The following is a 15,436-nucleotide window of genomic DNA, read 5'->3' as shown; positions in this document are numbered from 1 at the left end:
AAACATCTTTTTATTACTTTCAAAAATTCCTGTCACACTCCTCCTCCATTTTACATACATTCTCCTGTTTACCTCCTTTATCATAAAGCTCAGCGAAAGGTTTAGCCCATTACAAAACAGAGGTTTGTTTAACTCAAACTAAATAACTTGGCATTCAATCTAGAACAAAATATCCACGGTGTATGAACTGATCCTCCTCCTTGTTGGCCTCTTCACTATTTCTGACGAGGGTTGCTGTCCCAGAACAAAATTAAATAAGAACTTGCTGGCAGCCAGACTGAGGCGATAGCATTATCCAGAACTTTCAGAGGAATGAATACAATGAACAAAAATTTAATTCTTGGTGTAGAACAGTAAAATATCTGGGACTAAGAACATAAGAGTAAAGGAGACTGCAAGAGACCACAAAGCCTATACTAGGAAGAGTACAGCAAACGAAAAAGACATGCAAGTAATTTGGAGGATATTGAGAGCTACTGTACGGTTCTCCATATAGGTTAACTAGAAGAAGATATACTAGTCAGGCATCATACACCGATTTAAAATTAAGTTTGACCGATGGAAGGTATAGAGGCGCGCGCGCGCACACACACACACACACACACACACACGTCGATTAACAGCGAAGATTGGAACTCCGGAAAAAAAAAAACTAAATTTTCGTGGATTCCAGCGACGAGGGAGTAACTATGTTGTATTAGTAGGGAAGGGTCGTGCAGTGGGTTGGTGAAGAAAAAGGAGAAGGGGAGGCATTATTGAGAAAAATGAAAGAAAATGAGAAAGGTGAAGAACGGGTCTTGGAAGTCAGAAGGGGTGTAAAAAAAAAAAAAAAGGTATGCAGACGACACAGACGAGGTCGAACAGGTGAGCAAAAGTATTAAGTGTAGGAATATAGATAAAAGCAGCTCAATGGAAAGAGGAGATAATTACTTCTATGGATTTAATGAGGGAGGAGATGACAACCTCCCTCGACCAGTAAAGTCTAGAGGAGAAAATAACAAAAATGAACGAAGTATGGAAGGTTAGGTTTAGCCAACTCGCACTAGTTACACAAAGAGTTGATAAACTGGAAGAACTAAAGAAGGAGAATCAAAACCTAACTAAAGAAATAGAAGAAAAAGACACGTAAAAGAAGTAAAAGATGAGAATGAGGAATCAAAAAAGAAGAATAAAGAAAATAAAGAGTCCATAGCAAAAGATGTATGTGGTTGGAAAAAGTCCAAGAGAATAATAAAATTAAATTTAGAGGTATAGTGAAACAACAGATGAAAGAACAAACTAAGAACACAGTTATCAAAGTGATGAGAGAGAAGGATAATATAGTAAGGGACTTTGCAGATAAAAAGAAATGTATAATTATATTAGGAATAGAAGAAAAGCATAATCCAAATAGAACTACAGGAGTAAAGGAAGAGAAGGAAAAAGTAAGCAAGGTATTAAAAAAAATTCACGAAGATGAACTAGAAATAGGGAAAGAAATTGAAGAAATATAAAGAATAGGGAAATACAATATAGACAAGACCAGGCCAATTACGGTTAAATTCACGTCGCAAACGACAGCAGAGAATATCTTATCAAAAACAGGGAAACTAGCAAAAAGTGATCAGTATAAACAGGTATGGATAAAAAGGGAAATAAATAAAGAAGAAAGAGAGGATGAGAAGACAAAAAGAATAGAAGCTAAGGGAAAAAACGAGAAAAGAACAGAGTCAGACAAAGACAAATTCTATTGGAGAGTAGTAGACATGAAAGTGAGAAAATGGTTCATAGGAGAGAAAAACGGAAGGGAAACAGAAAACAGGATGAAAGTAACAGAAACTTAGAAGTGTCATTCACAAATATAGATGGATTAATAACAGGCTTGAATGAGCTGAATGATTACCTGAAGGAAAAAGAACTTGACATAATGAGAATTGTAGAGACAAAATTGAAAGGTCCATTACCACCCAACAGTGTAGGACATGGCGCATATAATTATTGGATTAGAAACAGAGAGGTAAAACAAGGGGGTGGAGTTATGTTCCTGACTAAGAAGGATATAAATGTGAGGAATGTCACATATGGAAAAAATAGAGTGGAGATGATTATGATGGAAATAGAGGACAGGGACAAGAAGAGGAGGAAGTTTGTAGTAAATTATGTGCCTCCTAAAACGGCTTCGTGAGAAGAGAGGGAACACAAAAATATATTAGAAGACACAAGGATAACACTAAATAAGATAATGGAAGATGGAGGAAGAATAGTTATAATGGGTGACTTTAATTATAAAGAAATCTGCTGGGAAGAGATAACGGTTAAGGGCGGAGACGATCTATGGGGAAATGTACTACTTGATATGATTATAGAACATACAATGACACAAGAGAATACTAGGTATATAAATGAGGAAGAACCATCGACTCTGGACCTAATAATCACATCAGAACCTGAAATAGTGGACAAGATTGAATATAAGCCACCAATAAGTAAAAGTGACCACATATTAGTTGAACTGGAACTAAATGAGGAAAAATACATGGAAAAAAAAACGAACAATATAGAAAGGAAAGATTGATGTATGGAAAAATAAATTTTGATCAAATAAGATTTTTTTTTCAAAAAGCAGACTGGAATAGGATACACAAGGAAGAAACAACAGTAGAGGAGAAATGGAAAAAATGGACAAAAACTTATAAAGGTGTGGAAAAGTGTGTTCCAAGACAAAAACAAGTAAAAGGATATGTAAAATGTTGGTCCAACAAAAGATGTAGGGAGTTAAAAGACAAAAGGGATAAAGCTTGGATAAAATAGAAGAAATACAAAAGACCTGAAAAAATTGAAAATATATACTAGTTATTGAAATCAATATGTACAATTTCGCAGATAAGAAAAGAGAAAATACGAAAAAGATGTCATAGAAGAATCTAAAGATCAACCAAAACTATTACATAGATTTGTAAACAACAAACTGAAAAATAAATAAGAATTAGTGAAACTACGACAGGGAGGAGCTGAATACACAGAGAAAATATAAATGGCAGAATTTATGAACAAGCATTTTAAATCAGTGTTTACGAGGGAGAACATACAACTTAAAGAAGTCGAGTGGGAGGATGAAGTCACCCCTATGAAAGAGTTAGAAGTAACAAGGAATGAAATAATGAATCACTTGAGTAATCTCGATGTTAGAAAATCGCATGGACCACATGAAATGGCAAACTGTATTTTGAGAGAATGCAGGAATGAACTGACAGACAAAATACAAAGTCTAATAAGCAGTTCATTGAAAGAAGGAAAAATTCCAGAAGACTGGAAAAGAGCAAATATAGTACCAATATATAAAGGGGGAAACAAGGAAGACCCTACTAACAACAGACCGTTCTCTTAGAAGTACGATAGCTAAAGTTTGTGAACGAATGATCAAAATTAGATGGGAAAAGCATTTGAAAAAAAAGTAATAAATCCAAGGCAATTTGGATTTACACAAGGAAGATCATGTGTCACAAACTTGGTGTGTTTCTATTCAAGACTAATAGATGTAATACAAGAACGAGATCGATGGGCTGCTTGTGCATTTCTAGACCTGAAAAAAGCTTTTGATAAGGTTCCACACAAGAAATTGCTAAAGAAATTAGAAACTGCAGGAGGAATACAAGGCAAACTGCTGAAGTGGATGGAAGACTTTTGCATGAAAGAAAAATGAGTGGTGATAAGAGACAAACATTCTAATTGGGATGAAGTGATTAGTGGAGTTCCACAAGGAACAGTTCTGGCCCCAATAATGTTATATATATATATATATATATATATATATATATATATATATATATATATATATATATATATATATATATTAATTATATGGATAAAGGAGTTGAAAGTTTCTTTGCGGACGATGGAAAACTGTTGAAAAAAGTGAAAACTGAAGAAGATTGTTTGTCACTGCAGAGTGATCTCAATAAAGTATGGGAATGGAGTAGGAAGTGGGAGATTGTATTCAATATTAAGAAGTGTAGTATAATGGAATTTGGAAGAAGCAAAAAAAAAAAAAAAAGAATAGCGGGATCATATAAATTGGGAGAGTAAGATATTAAAAAAATGGAAAATGAGAAGGACCTGGGAGTCATTATTATGAATAATATGTCCCCTGAGACACATATACACAAAATTTTTGGAGAAACCTATAATTTGATAAGAACAATCAAAGTGGCATTTACCTACCTGGACGAAGAAATGGTGAAGAAAATACTAATCACTTTGATATGACCAAGATTGAGTATGCAGCAACGACGTGGTCACCAAGTACAATTTTTTTTTTAACAAAACTTGAAAGAATACAAAGAGTAATTACGAAATTGGCACCAACGCTCTCAGAACTATTATATGAGGAGAGACTGGCAAAACTTGAGCTACAGACATTAGAGCAAAGAGAGAGAGGAGACTTGATAACTATTTATAGAATCATGAAAGAAATATAAATTATTGATAGAGATGATCTAATAAAATGGGATAGTAGAGATACAAGAGGACACGGAAAAAAATTATAGAAGAGACCTGCAAAAGATAACAGACGTTTGGAACAAGTTTGATGAAAATGTGGCGTGTGCAAAAACGATACACGAATTTAAAAACAGGTTAGATAAAACGAGATATGAAGACGGGACATCACGAGCATAGCTCCCCTTCCCGTAAAATACAAAGAGGTGAATACAACTAGGTAAACACACAGACACACACACACACACACACACACACACACACACACACACACAGTGTGGTGGACGGACGTGGCAGGTCCGTGACCTCCTGTCTCAGGTGCAACAGGGCGCTCTGTAGCTGCCCGGGTCAACTTGTTGACCCTTCTACTGCTATTCATTTTTCTCCTAGTTTATGCGCGGTAACAATGTGCGGACCAGTATTGCCATACAACTCCCTTCATCAGAGATACTGACCCGGTGAACTTTATGCGTTAAAATGAGGGTGTGGTTATCCTCCGAGTTCTCTGATTCGACGCCTGAAAGACATGAAACTCTTCCGAAATCGTGGCCGACGAGGTGTTAGAAAAATTACACGAACAGTGCCTGTGATTACAACCATAACATGTGAAAAAAAAAAACAGAAAAAAGGTTGAGCCGAGATCTCGCAATCTCAGTAAAGTGCCACGCGGTTGGTACAGCCTACTCTCCTTCCTGTTGTCTAACGTTACCTCTTTAACCAAGAAAATGGAGGAAGTGATCGAAACAATACGTTCTACAGGATGTGACATGATGGCAATTACTGAAGCGTGGCAAATTGTGCCTGAAATGTGTAACATTGAAAACTTTGTGCTATTTCACCACCTCACAGTGAATCGTGGTGGTGGTGGTGGTGTGGCGTTGTTCTATCGTGCGGACCTCAACCCCTCACACCTCAGGGTTGATATCCCCGAGGGAGTTGAGGCTCTGTGGGTGAGGCTTAACTCCCACCTTCACCCCCGCCACACCACGTCCATCATTACGTGTGTGGTCTATCATCCTCCACGTGCACACACCGCCGCTCTCCTTACCGATCACATTATTGAGACAGACTCCCTACGTTTGAAGTACCCCGCTGCAAAGCTGGTTATTTGTGGGGACTTTAATCGGCTAGACACAAGTGAGATTCTACACCAATTAAGTCTCATTCAGGTGGTGAACTTCCCCACCCACAAGCAAACAACTCTCGACCTTATCATGACCGACATGGCTCAGCAGTACTCCCCTTCCAGACCTCTCCCCCCCCCATCGACAGGAGCACCCACATCACCATCCAGTGGTCACCAGCACCCAGCAATGCCATCCGTAGGACTAACGTCACCCGACACCACCGCCCTATGCCTGACTCTACCATGAGGGAGTTTGGCAGGTGGATAGTGGAGTACCCCTGGACGGAGGTTCTGGAAGCCGAGGACGTGGAAACCAAGTGGAGAAACTACTCAACAACCACTACTGAAGCTTTCCACTTTTTTTTCCCGGTCAAGGACTTCTCCGTGGACCCATCAGACGCCCCATGGATGACACCCCGTATTAAGCGTCTCATCAAACAACGCAACAGGGCGTATTACACTGATCGAGCCCTGTTCAGGTCCCTCAGGAATAAAGTCATCAAAGAGATAAGTATTGCCAAGTCTTCGTACTACCCTAATAAAGTAGAACACCTCAAACAACAAAATAACAGTCAGTGGTTTAGTAAGATCAAGGCTCTCTGCGGGCTACAGAATAATCAGACCTCTCACCTGCCCTGCACCTCACACTTACCACCTGACTTAGCGGCTCAAGAGATTAATACTCACTTTGCCTCCATCTGCCAGACCTTAACCCCCCCTTAACCTCTCCGGCCTACCTGCCTACCTCCCCTCCCCCTCACCCCCTGCCCCTGTCCAGGAGGCTGACGTTGCCACTATACTAAGTAAATTAAAGTATAACAGATCTACAACACCTGATCTACCTATCAAAATCTACAAAGAATTTGCCCCAGAACTTGCCCTCCCACTTTCCTCCATAATTAATGCTTCACTGAGTCAAAACTCCTGCTCCAGTGACTGGAAAATTTCATATATAACTCCCATCTCCAAATGTCCGAACCCACAGTCGCTAAGCGACCTTAGATCTATTTCCATCACCCCAATCCAAAGCCTTATCTGTGAGGGTTTTGTATTTGACTCAGTATACAACAAAATTAAAGATCAAATCGATATCCAACAGTATGGCAACATGAAATCCTCCTCCACAACTCACTATTTTGTTAATCTGCTGGACTTCTTGCACAGCCACCTAGACAAGCGCAATACTTCTCTAGCCTTGACCTTTATAGACTTTAAGAAAACGTTTGACCTTGTCGACCATATTATCATCATCTCCAAGGCCATACAACTGGGGATGTATGCTACCACACCTGGTAGCATGGCTAGCCGACTTCCTGACCGGATGTAAACAGGCAGTGAGGTACCAGGGTTGACATCCTCCCTCCTCCCCCTGACCTGTGGGGTCCCTCAAGGGACCAAGATGGGACTACTGTGATTCCTCATCCTCATCAACGATGCATTAATGGACACCCCCCATCAACACCAGGCAGCCTGACTATTCTTCGCTGCAAAACATCCTAGACAACCTTAAAACGTGGACCGAGAAGAGCAATGTGACAGTTAACCACAGCAAGACCGTGGTCATCCACGTATGTACATCCAAACAGGCGGTGGCACCTCCTCAACTATCACTAGGAACCCACTCTCTTCAGGTGGTCCAGTCCACCAAGCTACTTGGCATCACATTAGACGACCACCTTAACTGGAACCAGCACATCAACAACATCATCAGGACAGCCTCATACAAAATCTATATGCTGCGCAGATTGAGGTCCCTTTGTACCCCATCACCAGATCTAAAGGGAGTCTACACCACCTTCGTACTCCCCACCCTCATGTACGCCTCCCCGGCCTGGTCATCATCACTCAACATCACACAGAGAAGTAAATTAGAGAGAGTACAAAAAAGAGCGTGCAGAATTATCTTGGGTGGTCAGTATGAGGGATACGAGCACGCCCTCACCACCCTCAGCCTGCCAAGAGTGTCGGACAAGCACAGTGAGGCACTGAGGAAGTTTGGACAGGACCTAATGTTCCACCCACGTCACCGTCACTTCCTCCCACCACGCCACACGACATTCCAACAAGATCCAACCCATCAGAGCATGGATGACTGACCGATACAAGAACAGTGCTATTCCATCCATTGTTCGCACAATAAACTTATTATAAAACTTGGACTAAGCATATCACTAATACAATTACTGTATTGTATTATTGTCAGCGTATCACTGTAAAACTTAGACTAGGCGTATTACTCATATAATTACTGTATTGTATTACTGTCAGTGTATCACTGCTATTTCAATAAACCTATTATTATTATTATTATTATTATTATTATTATTATTATTATTATTATTATTATTATTATTATTATTATTATTATTATTATTATTATTACTACTACTACTACTACTATTATCACTATTATTATTATTAAACACACACACACAATAGCTGTCGATCACGAGTCCAACACGTGATCCAAGACCATGGTGAAACAAGGTGCTAATGAGCTGGAAATCAGCCAATGTGGTGTCAGTAATCCTCCAAGGGAGGAAGCCGGGAAGAAACACTGAGTTCCGGCCCGGTGCCCTTGATCTGCATTATGACCAAAATGTGGGGAAAATTTGTGAAAGATATATTAATTCATTTCTTAGGGAAGGGAATATTGGTTGAAAATAAATTCGGTTTCAGAAAAAGAAGTTCATGTGTATACATGGACCTGGAAACTGGAAAACGTAGGACTTAAATGGAGGACACTGGAATAGATAAAGGGTTTCCTGTACGATGAATAAATGTAAACAGGGCTCAATATTGGCACAAGTATTATTTTTGGTGAATATCATTGACATAATGAACGGAACAGGAAGGTACGCAAATTTATTTACTGATGTTATAAAGCTCATAACAAGAGTGAAATGTGAGGATGATTATAAACTGTTGCAAGAGGCAGAAAAATTTTAAAATCATGGAAATTGGTCAAAGTAAAAAGGGGCCATCGAGGAGTTATGAAATAAGAGATGAAACAATCACAAAAACAAAGGAGGGAAACGATATAGGTATTTTAATGAGAGCTGATGTTTCACCAAAAATCAAGAATAAAACAACGGGAGAGCCCTACAAACGGCTAATAAGCATATCGGTGGAATTTCATTACATGGATGAGGATATGATAAAAAACAGTTAAAGGTTGATCCGCCCTAAATTGGAGTATGCAGCGGTGGTGTAGACATCACATAAAAAGGAAGGTATGAGAAATTTTGAAATTATAAAAAGAGCAGGAACCAAAATTATCCCCAGCCTGGCTGATAAGACATACGAAGAGAAACTGGCAGTGAGAAGAGAAAGAGATGACATGAGAAAAGAATAGAAAAAATATATCAAAGTATCTCTTTATATGGGATGAAAGAATAAGAAGCCATAAGAATTAAACACAGAATCCTTAAAAGGTGTTGAGAGGCAAAACATTCACAAAAATACATCAACTTGTGGAACACATTAGATGAAATAATCCAAGCCAATATATAAACGACTTTAGGGTAAAGTTTGATAAGTGGAGAATTAGAGATGGGACCGTCATAAACACATTGGTGCGAAATTGACCACAAGGATAGAAACGCCGGACACATCAATCCATAAATCACCGGCGCAAGCACACAAACATACAGTACGTAAGAACATGCTTCAGATCAAGATCCAACTGGACCATACAAGCAGTATGTTTGGTCTGAGCAATTTTGAGATATGTGTCAAAAATTAAAGTTATTTGTAAATATAAAAATGCCAAACACACACACACACACACACACACACACACACACACACACACACACATGGTGTGTGGTGTGTGAGTGGTCTCAGACCTACCCAGAGATCGGCAAATAATAATGAGCTCTGAGCTCGCTGCCGTAGGGTGGTGTCTGGCTGTCTCGACAGAGGCTGCAGCAGATCCGAGGTGAATACACAAACACACACACCAACTTGCTGGTGTAGTGGTATCGAGTTAGCCTGCTAACTAGTGTGTTGGAAGAAGATATATAACACGTCACAGGACGTCACAATTACACGTCATATTACGAGAAGATAGATATCAAGCCATACGACGTCGCAACAGCCAAGGTAAAACGAATACTATAAGGTACGTTGAGCACCTCCCCTCCGCGCACCTCCACCGTGACGTCATAGGAAATGCAGAGGGGGAGAGTGAGAGGTGAAAGAAAATGTAAACTTTAAAGAAAACCATCTGTATGTATGGTAGACTTTAAAATTACACTATGATGTTCGCAATACTGAAATTACTCAGTATCACTTTCTTATCCTCAAATTATCAGTATCTGAGATATGACCGCCAGAAAAGTTATAAAAATGTTTTCCATGCTTTCACATTAGGTGGATTATATTAATATGACGAGTTATTAGATGGGATGACATGTCAAGCGTGAATTTTATATGTAGACCTTTATCTCCACCAAGCTCAGTTATGTTTTAACCGGATTCTTTAGTCTGTTTTTGACACACACACACACACACACACACACACACACACACACACACACACACACACACACACACACACACACACACACACACACACATACAACTTCCCGCTAACGAGAGTTGGAGTAACGGCTCGCAGCGCAGCGATGCTGTAAATTATTCTAGTCTTGGGCGGGATTCTACCTCGGACCGCTGGGTTAGCAGTTGCGAACGCTACCACTGCGCCGTCGAGCCGTGTATGTATGTGTGCGCGCATGCGTGCATGAGTGTATGTTTGTGATTCACCATGGTCTTGGATCACGTGTTGGACTAGTGATCGACAGTTATTTTTCCAGCGGAAGAGAGCTCAGAGCTCATATACTCAAATGACTGATCTTTGGGTAATGCTGCGCCATCGAGTTGTGTGTGTGTATGTGTGTGTGTGTGTGTGTGTGTGTGTGTGTGTGTGTGTGTGTGTGTGTGTGTGTGTGTGTGTGTGTGTGTGTGTGTGTGTGTGTGTGTGTGTGTGTTTACCTAGTTGTATTTTACAGGAAGAGAGCTATGCTCGTAGTGACTCGCTTTTGTATCTTTCAGCATCCAGTTTGATCTTAAATTCTTGTATAGCTTTTGCACTCACTGTTTCCCAGCGGCGGCGCCAGGAATTTTTAGTTGGGGAGGCTAAGGGGGGGCTGAGCAAATTTTTGGGGAGGCTAATAGTAATATGATAATACACATATATTATCCTCATTTCAGAAGGGGAGGGGGTTAATGGTAGGGCTAGCACTGATGGCTGACAAATCTTTAGCCCTGGCAATTAAAAATTCCACTTAATAAAATTATTTCAATGAGTGTTTTAAATTTTCAATTTGCTCATTTCAGTTGGGGGGGGGCTAATGGGGGGGCTGGCCATTTTTTTTGGGGGGGATAAAGCCCCCCCTGGCGCCGCCACTGCTGTTTCCTCATTCAGTTTGTTTCAGATATCTATCACTCTGTGTGGGAAGCTATACTTTTTCAGATCTTTTCTGTAACGCCTTTTTAAGTTTATTTTCGTGTCCTCTTGTTTTTCTCCTATCCCACTTTAGTAAGTCATCTCTATCAAGGACTTCCATCCCTTTCATAATTCTGTATATGGTTAGCAGGTCTCCTCTTTCTCTTCTTTATTTCAGGGTTGGTAGTTCGAGTTTGTCCCATCTTTGTTCGTATGTCAATTTGGAGAGTGTTGATGCCATCTTTGTCGTTGCTCTTTGGATTCTTTTTCATTTCTTTGTGTTCTTTTTAGTACTAGGTGTCCAAAAAAGAACATAAAGAAATAATTTGATGCAGCCCGAAGGGATTTCTTCCTGTCTCCTTTTCTGCATGAGGGGACGGAGAGGGAGGAGTCACCGATGTAATGAAGCAGCCTTGCTGTGGATGTGCTGTGTCTTGTGATACCGCTTCTGACCCAGGGCAGTGGGTGAGATGCAGGGATGACCCATCATCCAGGAGGTGCCAAGATAAGAGGGGAAGAGGGTGAAGGGGAGTGGAGTGTGATAGGAATGGAATGGGTGGGAGTGGTTTTTATGGCTTTGTTTTTGCCTACTTCCCTTATATAGGGGAAAAAAGCCTTTGGTATATGCATGTAGTTTAATATATATTTGCTACTTACCCTTTTTTTCTTCTTTTTCCCTCTTTTCCAAGTTTTGTCTCATCTATCTTTTGGCTCACTACATTTTTTGTTATACCAGCAGTTAATGTACACCCTTTCCTGATTCTGCTTTGGTATGTATGCTGGTATAACATTTGGCTCACTACATTTTTAGTTATACCAGCATACATACCATTTCTCTTCCATCTTTGTTTCTTCATTAAAGAAGTTTTCCCAGTTCACTTTTTGAAAGAATTTCTTCCCAAATCAATTTCCTCGTTTAGTTTGAATTCTATTAATATGTGGTTACTCTTCCCAATTGATGTCTTGTATTCCATTCTATCCACAATTTCAGGCTCTGATGTAGATATTAAGTCTAGTCTCAATGGTTCTTTATTGTTTCTATATCTGGTATTCTCCTTTACCCACTGAGTCTCTTTTACCCATTGAGTCATTGTATATTCAGTGGTCATATCCAGTTGTATATTTCCTCAAAGGTCCTTTCCACCTTTCACTGTCATGTGTTCCCAACATATTTCTTTGGAGTTAAAGTTACCCATAATTACTATGTTTCCTCATTCTTTCAGTAATCCATTTAATGCATGCTTTGCATCTTCCAACATTTTGGAGTGGTCACTCTTAGTCCAAGAATATGTTTTTGGGGACACATTTCTACAAATTTTCTACTATTCATGTCACTGTTTTCAACTTTTATCGTAATCAATTCCACATTATTATTTCCTTCTGTTATCTTTGTCACCTTTAAGCCTTTTTTTTTTTTAATTAAAAACATGACTCCACCTTGTTTCTCCTTTTTTTATTCCAATAATTATATATACATTGTCCCACAGTATTAGGTAGTAGTGGACCTTTTAATTTCGTCTCTACAATTCTCATTACATCCGGTTTCTCTTCTTACAGATAGTCCTTTAACTCATTTAATCCTAGAACCATGCCATCTATGTTGGTGTACATTATCTTTAGTTTTTTCTTTTCTTATATATATATATATATATATATATATATATATATATATATCTATATATATATGTGTGTGTGTGTGTGTGTGTGTGTGTGTGTGTGTGTGTGTGTGTGTGTGTGTGTGTGTGTGTGTGTGTGTGTGTGTGTGTGTGTGTGTAATTCTCCATGGGCTCGGATCACGTGTTGGACTCGTGATCGATAACTATTTCTCTTCCGGAAGAGAGCTCAGATCTCATATATGACCGATCCATGGGTAACGCTGTGACCTTACACGCACACACACACACACAACTCCATGCTCACGAGAGTTGGAGTAACGACCTTCAGCGCAACGATACTGAAATTATTTCATCCCTGGACGAGATTCGAACCTGGACCGCCGTAGTGGCAGCCGGGAACTCTACCAACTGCGCCACGAGTCGTGTGTGTGTGTGTGTGTGTGTGTGTGTGTGTGTGTGTGTGTGTGTGTGTGTGTGTGTGTGTGTGTGTGTGTGTGTGTGTGTGTGTGTGTGTGTGTGTGTGTGTGTGTGTGTGATAAGTGGTGACCTGGCATTCAGCAATTATGTGACGCCTTATTGCTTTTAATTACGCCAACAGCGCACTGTTGATGAGTAGGTACCGTATATTTAGTCAAACACCAACATATGGCGATAAGACGTCCCATAGTTGCTAAATGCCAGATCACCACATACGAAAAACACACACATACAAACACACACACACAAACACACACACACACACACACACACACACACACACACACACGCAAGCACTCACAAGCACACATAAACATTCATTCTGCTCGACGGCGCAGTGGTAACGTTCGCAACAGCTACTCCGTTAGTCCGAGTTCGAATTCGGCCCAGGGCTGAAGTAATTTCAGTATCGATGCGTTGCGAGCCGTTATTCCAATTTTCGTGGACGAGGAGTTGGGAGTATATATGTGTACAAGGTCACAGCATTACCCATAGATCGGTCATATATGAGCTCGGCTCTCATTCGTGAGGGTAATAACTATTGATCACGAGTCCAACATGTGATCCAAGACCATGATGAATTACACACACATACACACACGCAAACACGCACATGTACAAACACACACACACACACACAAATACTAATACGCACGTGCACACATACATGCACGGAAGCAAGCACGGTCATGGAATGCATACCGATATGTTGCCTCACGTAGTATGTTACCATATCCTCAGTTTCATTGCCATGTCTAAAAATGCCAAGCTATAAGCGTCGTGGGATTTCATTAGTATATATGTCTGTAAACACAACGCTGATTCAAATACGTCAATAAGCATCGAAGTGCCAAACAAGTCTGATTTAAACATGTGCTGGAAGCAGGAAATAGAAATATAATTTTAAAGATACTTCCGGCAAAAGCAACATCGGGCAACCTGGAAGTTGAAAATAAGCAAATGAACGATCAAATACACAGCTTACGAACGAGAAACAATTAATAAAACAAGAATAAAAAGTTGTTTTGTGTGAAAATAAGACATGCAATATGATGGAGGGTTCGAAGTAATTGGATAATACGCCCTAGACGATTAAAAAAAAAGATGATTATATGAAACTGCACAAAAGATATCAACTATCCAAGAAGGACCGTGCTTAGGGCAAAAACATTTGAAGAGACGACCCGGTGCATCGCCGAGCGGCAGACACTCTGGAGCCACCATACCAAATGTTTGCTTGTAGGTGATGCCTCGCCCCGGCACGGCACCCAAGCAAATGTCAACACTCGGAACTGCAAACCAAGGTCATAAATATTCCGAAAACGCGCGCAGAAGTCTAATAAACACGTCCTTGGACGATTTAATCGAGGTATGGAGGTCAACAGCTTGAGCAGGTGCACCGCATGAGGACCAGCTCCCTGTCATCCAAGGTCGTTAACTCGTCCAGGAGTGTCGTCGCCCGAAAATAATTCTATTCTGGCAAACGCCAGGCGACTTCATTCAGCCAAAAGAAACCTAAACTCCCCTCTATCAAAACAATGATGAATCTCGTCGCATTAGAGTATTCAATTCTGATTTTCACAAGATGATTTTATTCAGCTGGGAGAAACTTCATATCTTCATGATTTAACCCCTTCACTGCAACCTCTACATATTTTATTCCCAAGGTCCCAAGGTTGCCCCCCCCCCGCCTCTTTTCAGCTAAATCAAAGCGCCTACTGTAGTTAGAATTCAGGATAAATAATGCAGCAGTCACCGCACACAGTGTAAGTCACAGAAATCCACGACTTATGTGATTCACAGCTTCACTATCAAAGGCGTGCTGTGGAAATGAATAAATTCCAATGAGGCAAAGATTAATTAAAGGGGCTAATCACTATAGTCTTTAACCTCACCGCAACTGAAAGGATGTAACGGAAATGAAAAGTGGCAGCCAGAACGAGCAGAAAATTATCGCCAGTACGACTCCGACTCCACATGACAAATTCAAGTTATTGCTCCAGGTAAGCAAGAAAATTGGTCCTATCTAGGTTTCCTTGCCGCCCATTTACACATCTTTGCGACACACATTCGGTAGCAAATGGATTATACAATTATAGCTAATATAGATCAATCCTTTTCATATCAAGTGGATCTTATTTTATTCTGCCCTAGCGTCCGGACGCCAGGCTGACTCATTCGTCTCTGTGGCGCTTCCCCTACTCCCTCAGAAGCGTAGCGAAAGGTCGGGGGAGGGGGGGGGGGCTCCTCGGGTTATAAGAGGGATCAAGGAAACCCTTACTGCGGAATATA

At 40.3% G+C, this 15,436-nt stretch overlaps 3 protein-coding genes across 11 annotated transcripts in view; 2 read left to right on the top strand and 1 right to left on the bottom strand.

The window, feature by feature from the left end:
- The window catches only part of LOC143035849 (shootin-1-like), an 841,540-nt gene that overhangs the window by 449,821 nt on the left and 376,283 nt on the right, over positions 1-15,436 (bottom strand). The gene's annotated exons all lie outside the window — the stretch shown is intronic.
- On the top strand, positions 5,247-5,765 carry LOC143035968 (uncharacterized; the record flags this gene model as incomplete). The annotated part of the gene is made up of 1 exon (XM_076203242.1): positions 5,247-5,765. A coding segment is annotated over exon 1 (519 nt), but the record flags the coding sequence as incomplete, so codon positions are not given.
- LOC143035967 (uncharacterized) lies at positions 5,773-6,325 on the top strand. The gene has a single exon (XM_076203241.1). It carries the CDS (start codon positions 5,831-5,833, stop codon positions 6,323-6,325), a length of 495 nt encoding a protein of 164 aa, XP_076059356.1. The 5' UTR covers positions 5,773-5,830.

This window comes from Oratosquilla oratoria, chromosome 19 (genome assembly GCF_046742065.1).
Source record: "Oratosquilla oratoria isolate Oo_2021 chromosome 19, ASM4674206v1, whole genome shotgun sequence".
NCBI lineage: Eukaryota > Metazoa > Arthropoda > Malacostraca > Stomatopoda > Squillidae > Oratosquilla > Oratosquilla oratoria.
Note: the sequence above shows the minus strand (reverse complement) of the source record. Positions and strands in the feature narration are given on the sequence as shown.

Excerpts from the sequence above, each read along its gene's own strand:
- LOC143035967 (XM_076203241.1), top strand. The coding sequence starts at position 5,831 with ATGCCTGACTCTACCATGAGGGAGTTTGGCAGGTGGATAGTGGAGTAC.